Source organism: Phalacrocorax aristotelis, chromosome 6 (assembly GCF_949628215.1).
Source record: "Phalacrocorax aristotelis chromosome 6, bGulAri2.1, whole genome shotgun sequence".
In the NCBI taxonomy this organism is placed as follows: domain Eukaryota; kingdom Metazoa; phylum Chordata; class Aves; order Suliformes; family Phalacrocoracidae; genus Phalacrocorax; species Phalacrocorax aristotelis.
Genome location: NC_134281.1, coordinates 41,335,080 through 41,348,265, shown reverse-complemented (window position 1 = coordinate 41,348,265; position 13,186 = coordinate 41,335,080). Strand labels below are relative to the sequence as shown.

The 13,186-nt window shown below is 41.8% G+C and overlaps 1 protein-coding gene across 9 annotated transcripts in view; it reads left to right on the top strand.

Moving 5' to 3' along the window:
* Positions 1-13,186, top strand: part of RAVER2 (ribonucleoprotein, PTB binding 2) — a 39,683-nt gene that overhangs the window by 11,570 nt on the left and 14,927 nt on the right. For all 9 annotated transcript variants that reach the window (XM_075097366.1, XM_075097363.1, XM_075097359.1 and 6 more), the window contains exons 2-6: positions 433-499; positions 6,004-6,473; positions 10,142-10,333; positions 11,191-11,317; positions 12,271-12,353. In XM_075097366.1, the coding sequence (XP_074953467.1) occupies positions 433-499; positions 6,004-6,473; positions 10,142-10,333; positions 11,191-11,317; positions 12,271-12,353 (939 nt within the window). The remainder of the gene's footprint in view (positions 1-432; positions 500-6,003; positions 6,474-10,141; positions 10,334-11,190; positions 11,318-12,270; positions 12,354-13,186) is intronic.

Sequence of the window (13,186 nt, the reverse complement as noted above, 5' to 3'; positions counted from 1 at the left end):
AATGCATGATGTGATGTTGCCAGTGTTTCTTGTCCATGTGGTATTTTAACTATGCTAGCTGTACTTTGGAGAAATTGTGGAGGTTTTGCTATTTAATGAACTGTTATTCGTCTTTATCAAAAGACAGTCAGCAGGACACCCTGTTGTGCTTATGTGACTTTATATAATGAAAAGTAAATTAATAAAATTCAGTAAGCCAGTTTTTTATGTGAGGTAAAACCGTTGCTGCAGTAGTATCACCAGCTCTTTTAAAAACAAATATTTGGTAGCGTTTCTATGGTGAAATTTTCTGTTGGGAAAGTTTTTTGGGTTTTTTGTTCTTTGGGTTTTTTTTTCTGTTTGTTTGGTTTTTTTTTAAATGAAGATGGATTTATACACTTATTTGGTTTGGTGAATTATTTATCTGATGTTACTTATGCTTTTCTCTTTCAGGAAATCCATGACTTATTTAAAGATTATGAAATCAAGTATTGTTATGTGGACAGAAATAAAAGAACAGGTAAGAATTAAAAATCTTCCAGTGTCATATGTTTCAATTCTGTGACGAAACTAGTGAGGAACATCATCTGCCATGTATGAAGTCATCAACTTCTCTGCCGTCACATACCTTGATTGTCCCTCAGCGCCTTTTTTGGCTTTAGTTTGTCACCTTCTACGGAAGCCAGTGGAGAGTTGGAAACTTCCCTGATGTCAGCCAGAAGCAGATAGGTAGACAGGTAGATATGGTATCTCTCAGCTGTACTGTTTTAGTGTCTCTTTGGGACGAAGCTAACCTCAACTGCCTGATTTCCTTTGAAAAGCTAGTCCTGAGGCTATGTGCCTATGACATGATCAGAGGAAAACATACCTAGCTCCAGACGCATTTGTGTTGTCAGAAGCAATTTAATAAAGGAATACTTCAGTCTTTGAAGGAAATATTGTCCTGAATTAAATCCTGAATAATTCAAGTCTGATCCTTTGTTTACAAATTAATTCTCTAAATAAGGTATTCATAGATTTCTAGCACTTGTGAGATATAGAAATGGATAAATATTTCCCTACGCATTACTCTCCTTCCAAACTGCCATAGGTCCCACAGCCTGGGCTATCTCCTTAGGCAACCTTGGTTTCCAAGACAAAATCTTAATGCGGTAGCTGTGATAGACTTCTGTCAGGATTTTGTAAGGTTACACCTGTCTCTGGATGAGCAAAAAAATTAGTGCTTTAACGTTCCCTTATCTTGCAAATTTGACTTCTGAATGTGGAATAAGACCAGTTTGTGTGTGAGGTACTGTAGTCTCCTATCTAGCAACAGAACATCTGTGTTCAGTGTGAAGGGAAAAATTTGAAAATACCTGGAAAGAGTAAGAGAAGGATGAATTCTTCATTTAATCCAGAAGCTCTCATAGTTTTTACTGTGTTGTGTATTTGCATTGATTTTAGTGTATACATATGTGTGTCTTTGTATCTGTAGATATATATAGTACTTTGCCTCTTCATGTGAATTTTTCTATGTTTTACTGCATGCCTCTGCAAATTTTCATGCTGAAATACACTGTAGGTGGTTTATTTTTTATTGGCTTCTTATTTGGATAGATTAAATTAGTTTATCTCTGGATTCATGAAGGCTGAAAAACTGTGTTCAGAGGCACTGTCACAGAATCTTAACGTGTTATTATACAACAAAGTTCTCCAGCCTCTCAGGTCTTCCTACTCATGTTCTTTCTATACCAGATTATATGTGGTGCTAGTAGTTTTGGTATGTGGCTTCCTCTGACCGTGATGGGGTACAGATACAATGGGCATTGAGATGCTCCCTTCTCCATGGATATGGATATGTTTGACGTGCTTGGGGAACCTGGATGAGGTACAGATAACTGTGAGCAAGAAGCTGTGGGCACCTTCTGGCTGCCTCTGTGATGGTGATGTGATGCAAATATGGAGGGTGTTGTGGAGCTCCCGTTGTCCATGGCTGCATCTTCCTTCCAGCTGCTTGTCGGACCATGACATAGTAAAAGAGGTGGTGAGTGTTGTGGCGCTCCCATTGTCGCAGGCTGTGGGCATCTTTGAACTGCCTGTTTGACCTGGAGGGGGTACATATAGGGTGAGTGTTGCGGGTGCCTTTTGCTCACGTCCATGAGCACCTTCTGGCTGTGTGTGGGATGACGATGATGAGGTACAGATACGGTGATTGTTTCGGAGATCCCTTGTCCATGGCTGTGTGTTCCTTCTACCTGCTTCTGGGGCCATGACGTGATATAGAGGCAGCGGATGTTGCAATGGTCCCCGAGTCAGCTTCTGTGGGTGTCTTAGAGCTGCCTGTAGAGCCTTAAAGGGGTAGAGATAGTGTCAATGATGCAGGTCTCCTTTTGCCCACATCAGCGGGCACATTCTGCCTGCTTATGGAGTACAGATAGGGTGGGTATTAGGGAGATCCCTTTGTCCTTGACTGCGTATTCCTTCCAGCTGCTTCTGGGACCCTGACGTGGTAGAATGACGGTGGGTTTTTTTTTCAGTGGTCCTGTTGTCCACTGCTGAGGGTGTCTATGAACTGCCTGCTTGACCTGGATGGGGTACAGATAGGATGGGTGTTGAGGGTGCCTTTTGCTCATGTCCATGAGCACCTTCTGGCTGCCTACAGGGTGATGATGGGGTAGAGATACAGTGGGTGTTTGGGAGATCCCTTTGTGCACAGCTGCATTTTCCTTCCAGGTGCTTGTGGGACCATGACATGGTACAATGATGGTGGTAAGTTTTGGTGCTCCCATTGTCCACTGCTGTGGGCATGTCTGAGCTGCCTGTTTGACCTGGATGGGGGAGAGATACAGTTGGCCTGTGGGTGCCACGTCCTCAGGCACCTTCTGGCTGTGCGTGGGATGACAACGATGAGGTACAGATATGGTGGGTGTCTTGGAGATCCCTTTGTCCATGGCTGTGTGTTCCTTCCAGCTGCTTGTGGCATCATAACATGGTATAGAGGAAGTGGATGTTGTGATGCTCCCATTGTCCACAGCTGAGCATGTATTTGCGCTATCTGTGAGATCTTTATGGGGTACATACACAGTTGATGGTGCAGCTCTCCCTTGTCCCCTGTGTGTGGGCAGCCTGTGGTTGCCTATAGGGCGATGGTGGAGTACAGGTACGGTGGGCGTTGTGGAAATCCCTATGTTCATGGCTGTGTATTCCTTCCGGATGCTTGTGGAACCATGGTGTAGTACAGACATGGTGATTGTTGCAGTGCTCCGTTCAAGCTGCATGTTCCTGCCAGTTGGGAGCATGGTGTGGTACATAGGTCGTGGTTGTTGCGGTGCTCTAGTTCTCCACTGCTGTGCGTGACTCTAGATGCCTGTGGGACCTGGGTGGTAGACAGATCAGTTGAGTGTTGTAGGTCTCCCAAGATGCCTATTAGTTTGGCCACCTTCTGACTGTCTCTTGGATGATGATAATGGGTACAGATATGGCAGGTGTTTTGGAGATCCCTTTGTCCATGGTTGTGTATTCCTTCCAGGTGCTCATGGGATCATGACATGGTACAGAGGCAGAGGATGTTGCGATGCTCCCACAGATAAGGGCTGCATGTGTCTTCGTGCTGCCTGTGGGATCTGTATGGGGTACAGATACAGTCAATGGCACAGCTCTGCCTTTCCGACGAGCATGTTCACCTTCTGCTGCCTATAGGATGATGACAGAGTACAGGTAGAGTGGGTGTTTTGGATGTCCCTTTGTCCCATGGCTGCGTGTTCCTTCCAGCTGCATGTGGGAGCATGGCATGGTCCAAAGGTGGTGGTTGTTGCGTGCTCCTGGAGTCCAGGGCTGTGGGCTCCTTCGAGCTGCCTATGGGACGTGAATGAGGTACAGATAAGGTGGGTGGTGCGGCTCTGTCTTTGCCCACGTCTGTGGGCACCCTCTAGCTGTCTGTGGGATGGTGATGACGGGATATGGATAGGGCGTGTGTTTTGGAGATCCCTTTGTCCTTGGCTACGTGTTTTTCCACGTGCTTGTGGGACTATGCCGTGGTATGGAGGCAGTGGATGTTGTGGTGCTACCAGAGTCCAGGGCTGTGGGCATCTTTGAGCTGCCTGTAGAGCCTGGGAGGGGTACAGATACAGTCCATGTTGGAGCTCTCCCTTGTCCCATGTGTGTGGGCAGGCTGTGGCTGCCTATAGGGTGATGATGGAGTACAGATACAGTGGATGATTTGGATATCCCTATGTTCACGGCTGCATATTCCTTCCAGACGCTTGTGGGAGCGTGGCGTGGTACAGAGGTGGTAAGTGTTGTAGTGCGCTCATTGTCCAGTGCTGGGGGCTTTGATGAGCTGCCTCTTGACCTGGATGGGATACATATAGGGTAGGTATTGCTGTTGCCTTTTGCCCACGTCTGTGGGCACCTTCTGGTTCTCTGTGGGATGAGGACTGGTTACAGATACAGTAGGTGTTTCAGCGTTCCCTGTCACCATGGCTGCGTTTTCCTTCCAGCTGCCTGGGGGACTACCACATGGTACGGCAGTGGTGGATGTTGTGTTGCTTGTGGAGACCAGCGCTGTGGGTGTCTTTGAGCTGTCTGTGGGACCTGGAAGGGGTACAGATAGGGTGGGTCGTGCAACTTTGTCTTTGCTTATGTCTCTGGGCACCCTCTTGCTGTCTGTGGGATGATGGTAACAGGGACAGATATAGTGGTTGTTGCAGAGCCTCTAAGTCTTTGCCCACTCATCTGCCAGTCTTGTCTGAGACTCCCTCTTTTTATAGCCATCTGGGGCCAATCAAGCCTCCACCCGCACTGTGACATGGATGAGCACAAGCAGTCTGCTGCTTGTGACATGGCCATGACATCAGCAGGAGTGGTATCAGGATCTTGTTTGGGGCCTACCCCTCAGCTCCCCAGGGGAGAAGTTCATGGAACTCCCATTGCCCATGGCTTTGCGAAGCGCTCTGCAAGACCAGGATGGGGTAGAGGCTAGGGCTGTCATATCTCTACTGTAGAGCATTGTCAGCTCTCTGGTGAGAGGGACAGGAGCCACGGTCTGGTTACATCCTTTTCCAGGAGCCTGGCTGGAAACAAACGCAACATAAGTCACCCTCCGTTGCCGTGGGCAGCCCCAACCCCCTTGCCTAACCCTCCGTGCCTGCTCCTCTCAGCCCTGGCTTGCCTCGCTGGAGCATCTGCCAGTCTGGTCTGGTGCAGGCCTTTTTATAGCTGGCTGGGGCCAACCGTGTCACCGACCCCTTTGAGATGTGGACCACCACGTGCAGTGAACCCACTCTGATGTGGCTGTGACATCACCAGGGCTGGTGGCTGGAGTGGGTGGAGTTGGAGTGAGAAAACACTATAAAATAAAGGACAAAATGAAATAAGAAAACAAGAATACTATTGCAGGGAAAGGAAATGAAGCAGCTGTAGGATCTATGTAAGAACAGGTCTGCTGTTTCTAGTTCTCTTTGAACCTTTGCTGGTCCTGCCCACTGCCCTCCCTTAAAGATTTGGGTGGTACTTGCTGCTGAGATCTGTGGTTTTGGAGCCTGTTCTAGAAGAAGGATGCCTGTTTCATTCTCTGAAGGTGATCTTACACATTTTGGCATTGAAAACATTGAAGACACATTCGAGTGCCCAGCCTTGCGTCCACCAAAAACACATCCAGTAATCTCGAAGTGAGAATTTATGGATGCTGTCTTCAGAGAAAGTCAGTAGAATCAGCAATGTATTGACTTCTGTATAAAATGTAATTGATTTTTGTTTCCCAAATGTAAAATTTTGTTGTTACAAGTAGTGAGGTTGTGTGTATCTGTGTTTCTACCATCACTCTTTGAGTTAATTACTCATGACGTCCAGTCGATAATGCCAAATTTCAAAATATGTATTACAGCATATCTCTCTATCCATTGCATCTTCAGTGTAAATCTCAAACTCTTATTTTTCCTGTGACTTATACTGGTGGGTTTTGGCAGGAAGGAGAGGTATAGTAATTACCTCTGTAGCTGGAGAGAAACTGTGGTAGGTGATGTAACTTGTTTTGGTCTCTTACAGCGTTTGTTACTCTGTTAAATGGAGAGCAGGCTCAAAACGCGATTCGGAAATTTCACCAGTATTCTCTTCGGGGAAAAGAAATATCTGTGCAACTCCAACCAACAGATGCTTTGCTGTGCATTACTAATTTGCCCATTTCATTTACGATAGAAGAGTTTGAAGAACTTGTGCGTGCATATGGCAATGTTGAGAGATGTTTTTTGGTCTATAATGAAGTTACTGGCCATTCAAAGGGCTATGGCTTTGTGGAATATATGAAGAAGGACTCTGCTGCAAAGGCGAGACTGGAACTTCTGGGGAAACAGTTAGATGAGAGCATTCTTTTTGCACAGTGGATGGATGTGAACCAGTTGACAACAAATCTTATTCACTCCAAGTGCCTTTGTGTAGATAAACTTCAAAAAGACTACACTGATACAAAAGAACTGATCCAAGCTTTCTCACTAAAGTATAAACCTGTTTTCTGCCAGGTATGTTGAATTTGTATCTTTTGGAAGATAGTAGTTCTGTATTTCCATCTGCACTGCTTGGTATCTTATCCTTTTATTTGTCATGTAAGTAGTGAATGGTTATACATTGGCGTTGCGGTATATGATGTGGTACAGATGCTTTATTGATATGGTTTTGCAGTGATTGGTTGATGTCATCTGGGAATTCTGCAGGAGACCACTCCCGTCAAGTGCCAATAAAATATTAATAAGACATCCCCTCCTCATGTATTTTATTGAAAATAATTTTAGAAATATTTTAGAGGGCTTTTAAAGTAAGCGTTGATAATGGTTTGATTACTCAGTAAAGAAAATGGGAATGTATGAATACCACAAGTGCGACAGTTCAGATGATGGAGAATATATGTGTGTGTATATATATATAAAAAAATTAATATATTTAAGAAACCTCTGCAAATGTATTTTTTTCCCTAACTGGAGAAGATGTAGACTTGGGTCTCATAGTTGGCTGGGCTTGCCAGTGATAGAAGTGGTACATCTTTTGGAAAGCTTGCAGGTACAGAAGAGGCGGATCCTTACTGGACTTCGCGAGTGCAAAGGTTTCCTTCTCATCATCGTGACTTGTGAAATGCTAGACCACAAATGAAATGTTCCTCATGGAAATGGTGCAGACTAGTGTACTATAAACTGGCAGTAGAAAGAAAGCTTGCTTTGTAGTCACACAATTGGGTATTATTTCAGTTGTGGGTTTTTTTTCCCCCTTAAGTGTCTTGGAAGGCTGCTCAGGGATTAGCTTCAGGGATAAGTAACTAGAGATTCTCAGCTTCTAAGACCAGAAGGTCCATCAGGCTGTCTAGTCGGACCACCTGCAGGCCATCACATTTTCCTTAATGCTCTTCTCAAACCGCAGTAATTTGTAGTTGGCTAAAGCACATCCTTATACTTGCTTGATCCAAATACACCAGGAGATACCTAATCTGGAAGTAACTCTTCCCAGAAACTGCCCATCCCTTGTTATCTTGCACTTGTGCCCGTTTTCTCAGTTGTATGTATCTGGCTTCAGCTTCACCTCACTGATGACTAGATAGAGAAACCTTTGCTCTGCGCTGTTTTCTTCCTGTAAGAAGGTATTGAATGCTGTAAGCAAGTCACTTGCTCAGTCTTAGTTTAATTAGCTAAACAGATTGATGTTTTAAAGTCTTTTCCTTCAGGGCATTTTTCCAGCTGTCAGATAATCTGGAGGCTGTTATCAGCTCCCCCAACAACTTTTCAACATTCTTTTAAAATTCTGAAGTTCAAAGAATACAGGCTTCTTTGATAAAGATGATTTTCACTAGCAGTATTTTACTGTGCACTTAAAATTTCACTTTTACATTCCTTCTTAAGTCATAATGATACATGGGTCACGCCTGGTGTATGCGAGGGTCTGTTTCTGTATGTGTTCTATCAGTAAATGGCAATAAATACATGCTTTTATGAAATACAGGAATTAAATAGTATGCTTTTGAATTAGGAAATAGGCACTCAGTCAAAAATATATCCAAGAAAACATTCTTGGCATGTTCTCATATTACCTATCAGTTGTAAACACACTGTGTAATAGACTGACAGGTAGATCATAGACGTATGATAACAGAAGAAAAATAGGTTTACTTATGATAACTTATGATTTATTCTTAGTCATTTCCAGAGAATAAACGTGTGATCTATTGTCAGTCATGCCTCATGTTTCCATTGGGCATCCAACAGGTACTGACTGGTAAGGGAGACTGCCTCAAGGGGTGGCTGGGAGAGGCACGTCTCCTGGTTTGCAGACGTAATGGGTGAGTGATGGAGGTGAACCCCATGTGCTAAAGGGGGAAGCAGCCCTCTGGAGAGGGAAGATAGGAGGGTGGAGGTAGGTAAACAAGTAGTTCAAATGTGATAGATGAAAAAGGGAAGACAGTGAGTGAATTCTCATTGCAATAGTGCTAATTAATTATGGTTTCATGAGTGAAATGACCTAAAAAGTAAGTACAAAGAAAAGAGAAGGAGGAAGACCCAAGAAAGTGTGGAAGAAGCAAGGAGAGGGTATGACGTGATGGGTAGAGACATAAGAGGAAAACTAGGAGACGACAGGGTAGCAGAAACATGGGTGGGAGGGAATTTCAACAGAGAATGACTAGGAGAAGTGCCTTTGTCTGGAAAACTTTTAGGAGAATGAATACAATTTAGAAAAACAAAAATGTTTGCTTGTGCTCTTGTTATTTTACATCTTCATGACTAGAGTCTCCCTCTTTCTTCCGTTTCCTAGTTTTGGCCAATCCAGCCTTCACACCACTCCTGCACTCAGATTGTCCCTCCAGTAGGGTCACTATGACCATTTTGCCCATCTCCTGGTATGGCTTCTTTAACGTAGCTGTCTTATGCTGCTTTCATAGCTTAGTTCTGCTGGTAACTCTGATGCAGTATTTCATCACGTAAATATGATCTTTTACCTAAAATTATTTCATGAGTTCAGCTAAGAAACTGGTTTATTTAATTTTATTCCAACGTTACCATTTTTTTAAGTCAACTTGATTTCTCCTCTATTGAAATGTTCTGTTAGGAAGAGCTGAAGCCTGATACTTATACATGGGTCTTAGGAAACGGTATTTTTCTAGGACTTACAGGAACAATGTTTTGTCCTTTGCTTCAACAAAATGGACCAGAAAACCTCATTAATTTCCTATGTCAACTTTACACACACACACACACACACACCCCCACCCACCCACCCCTGCCCCCACCATGTATGTATGTGTGGCCCAGAGGCTAGTCTTTAACAGTGGCATTAAATATCTGACCAGCCTCTTTTTTTTTTTTTTTCCCCAGAATCTTTGAGATTTATATTTCAGTTGTTAGTGTAAGTTTGTGGGATGTAATCGTTGGGAATAGGTTGTTTTTATCCAGTGAAATCTAGAAGAGATTTCCTCGCTTCCACATCAGAGCTAGTATTAGTATATAATTTCTGTTCATTTTGGTACTGGAGATTTTTGCCTAAGCTTTATTCCCTCCCTTCTCATCCCCTTTTTTTGTTTGATTTAAATCTGCTCATTCTGCTATAAAACTCTGCAAACAAAGGACAGAGCATTGTTTGACACGTAAGCCTGTCTCCAGTCTGCTTGATTGATCGGTCTGGCATCATCTCTTGGCATTAAATACAACCACAGACTTCATATTCTCCTAAAAGGCAGTATATATCAGTGGAATTTGTATTGTTACACGTTTCAACAACTATCATGTCTGATGAATGACATTTTTTATTATTGTAGGCTTAAAAACTGAACAATAATGAGTTTATAATTCTTATCCTGCAAAATAAAAATAAAAATTATTGTAGCATAGAGCTGTATTTACAATTTCCTTCTCCTTCCTTCTTTGTTCTGAAAATACATGTTAAATAAATGTCATAGCTTAGGTTCTCTATGAGATCACATTGAAATGAAGGTGGTAATTCAAGTAGATAAAGCATGCATGCCAAATATCATATAAAGATAGTATATTCATCTTATATCTTGCATGTTTGAAAAAGAAACATACTCATTTGGGTAGGCATTAACATAGGGTGTCAGCTGTTCACAAAATATTTTGCAAGGGATACCTGAAAATATTGCAAGGCAGTTCCTGAAATTCTGTTTTGTTCAGTGTATTGTGAAATGTTGTTTCAGTTTGCTCAAGATGAAGATAGTTATATTGGTGACTTTGCGGTGGTTGAGTATGAAACTGCAGAGCAGGCTGAGAAAGTACAAGAAGTCACCGATGGCGTGATTATCAAAGGAAAGAGAGTCCAGGTGTCATACTGTGCTCCGGGAGCGCCAGGCAGAAGCACGTTAGCAGCACTTATAGCAGCGCAAAGGATGGTAAGATATTTGAAAGTCTGTTTTCAGAATGAGTTGGGTCAGAGAGATTCAGCTGCTTTACATTAGGAACACGAGCCAAGCTTTTTGAAGTATTAGCCTTTTTAGTCAGCCCAATTCAGTCTCCTTTCTAGGAAAAGCATGGCCATATTCTGCAAGGAGGAATGGCAAAATATGGCCATAAGGTATCAGAAAGTTATATTTGTGTAACTCTGGGATTTTAGTAAGTTTGATTTTATGTATGAGAAATTGTTCCAGTTCAAAACAAAAGTAACTGTAAGTGGAGTTATTTGACAAGTTAAACTTGGTTTAAAACAGAGAGGCAAGAATTTGGCAGTTTTAAGATAAATTTCAAGGTAGGGCAAATAGTTTAATTTCATACTTGATATAGAAGAAGGCTTTTTACACTCAAATGTCTTATCAAATTATTTCCTAGAAAATTGGATGTGGTGTTTCATGAAGCTGCCTCAAAAGTAGGAGCAGAACAGTCTCATTACTTAGGCTAGCTTTAGCCTACATCTTTATAAAAGACATGAGTGGTGCTATTATAAGATGGTTTGTGATGTTCATGTTAACAGTGGCTTTCATATTCTCCTTTATTGATAACTCTGTCTTGGTTTAAGGGAAAAAAAAGAAATGTGTCTTAGGAAAAATAATATTCTTGGAGTTCTGGGTGAATAGTTTGTTTGATGTTTCATCTGAGGGAAGAGGACCATGGAAAGGAGCAGGAAACAGGGAAAGAGATGTTTTTTTCTGCGTAAAATGAAATGTGTACATTACAATCACACAAGTTTGAGGGATTTAAATATGTTATTTGTTTTCTCCTGATTCTAACATTTTTGTGTCTCTCCTAATCGGAGATGAGGAACAATAGGAAAGGCTTGCTTCCAGAGCCAAATCCAGTGCAGATCATGAAAAGTTTTAATAATCCAGCAATGTTGCAAATGTTACTGCAGCCCCAGTTGCGTGGACATGCTGTTAAACCTGGTAAGTTGTTTCAGAACGAGTTAAAAAAAGAAACCTTGTTCTTGATGTGATGCAAAGCTTTCAGCAAAGGAGACAAGCAGGAATGCTATTTTAAAATCTGGGCAGACACTGTTTCAGTGTGTTTGTGTAGACACTTTCACATCTTCTGAAGCAAAAGCAAGAGATGGATTGTTACACTATTGCATCTGGGAAAAATGTGGTGTTACCTTAAAAATGTCCTCACATTGACTCTGTGGTCTCTGAATGCTTGTATTAGAAATGGGTTTAAAATGAAGTGTCCTTTGCAGACATCATTAAAATGGCAAGTTTAAATCTGATTCTAGATCTGAATTTTGCAGCCTGAGTCTTTCTCCTGTTGATTCCAATGTAAATCGTTATTCACTGGGATGATATTATAGTCATACACAATATTTCATAACAGCATTAGCCAAAAACATTTCTCTGACCTCTCATTAGAATGGATGTGAATAAACGTATTAAAAACAATCTTACCACATTTCAAATAGTGAAAGTATTAGGAACAGGAATGAGAACAGATAATTTCAAGAGTCAAGCGGGGGACAGCTAAGAGTTTGTGACATCATCTACTGACAGTATATGCACAGAAATTGTGTGTGAAGTGAACACTTTACTGAAGAAACACTTTAGCTAACGTTGAAGTTTCAAAGCATTTTAGCTAATACTGTGGTCTTGCCGTCAACTGCAGGCATTTCTGCATCTTTTGAGCAAAACTCTCAGCTTTAGAGGACCTCCATAAAAGTATATTTGATCTCTGATATGCTGTTAATTGCAGATCAAAGCTGGGAGTATTGAAAGGTTTCATTATAGTGACCTTTAGTATACTGGAAAGTTTCATGGGAACAAAATCTGACAAATTCAGAATAACTCTTATAAAGATCTATACTTGCTAAACTTACAAAACACTGAAACTTTGTCTTGTGTTCCCAAAACAGTTCTTGGAGCATCTGCAGGTTTACCTCACCTTATAAACTCAGCAGTTGGCCCACCTTTTTTGCAGTTGAATAAAGTTCATCAGGTATGTGACAAAAAAACTTTTGTCAAAATACATATTTGTGGAGCTCTTATACTGAAAAATATTCTCAAAGTTCTAAGAAATTACAACTAAAATCAAGTGTTCTCATTAAAGCTGTCTTTAAGAAAAGCATTTTACTGTGAAAAGGCTATGAAGATGTAAGAGCAGACTGTACTCACTGTCCACAAGTGAGTTATTTTATCTTAACTGAGCTTTTGATTTGCTAACACCTGCTGATGTAGAGACAAGTTGCTGTTACTGGCAAAAATATCCTCTTTAATTTAGAGCTTGAGGAGCATGGTACATCCATTTCTCTTGGAGCTGCTCATACACACTTCATGTAGAGAGTCAATTATTTTATCTTATTCTAGCCAAGCAGCTTAGCATCGTTATCTTCATTTTGAAGCTTGCAGGAACCAAGAAGTGCTATATATGCCATAAAAAAAAAAAAAAAAGTAATTTGCAGATGTTACTTCTTAGTCAGAAAAACCCCAAGGTTATAAGCTGCTTAAAGTGTTCTCGGAGTATCTGTAATTCACTGTAAAGTTGTTACGACTTCCATATGGACACCAGAATTTCTGAAAGATACTATACAGGTTATTTGGGATGAGTTTGCCCTAGAAATTGGTGATGAGAACGTGATAGAATAGCACCCACAACCAGAACTCCTCCCTGCAGCAGTTTACTTGGCCAGCAGCCTGCCTGGGCTCTGCATTGAGGTTCTGTCAGAGATTTCTCCGGGTCTGCCAGGGACCGAAATCCGTCTTTAATATTCATGGTGGGGATTTTCATAAGAACCTATGAGGGACTGGAGTCATTCACTTTGACTTAGTATT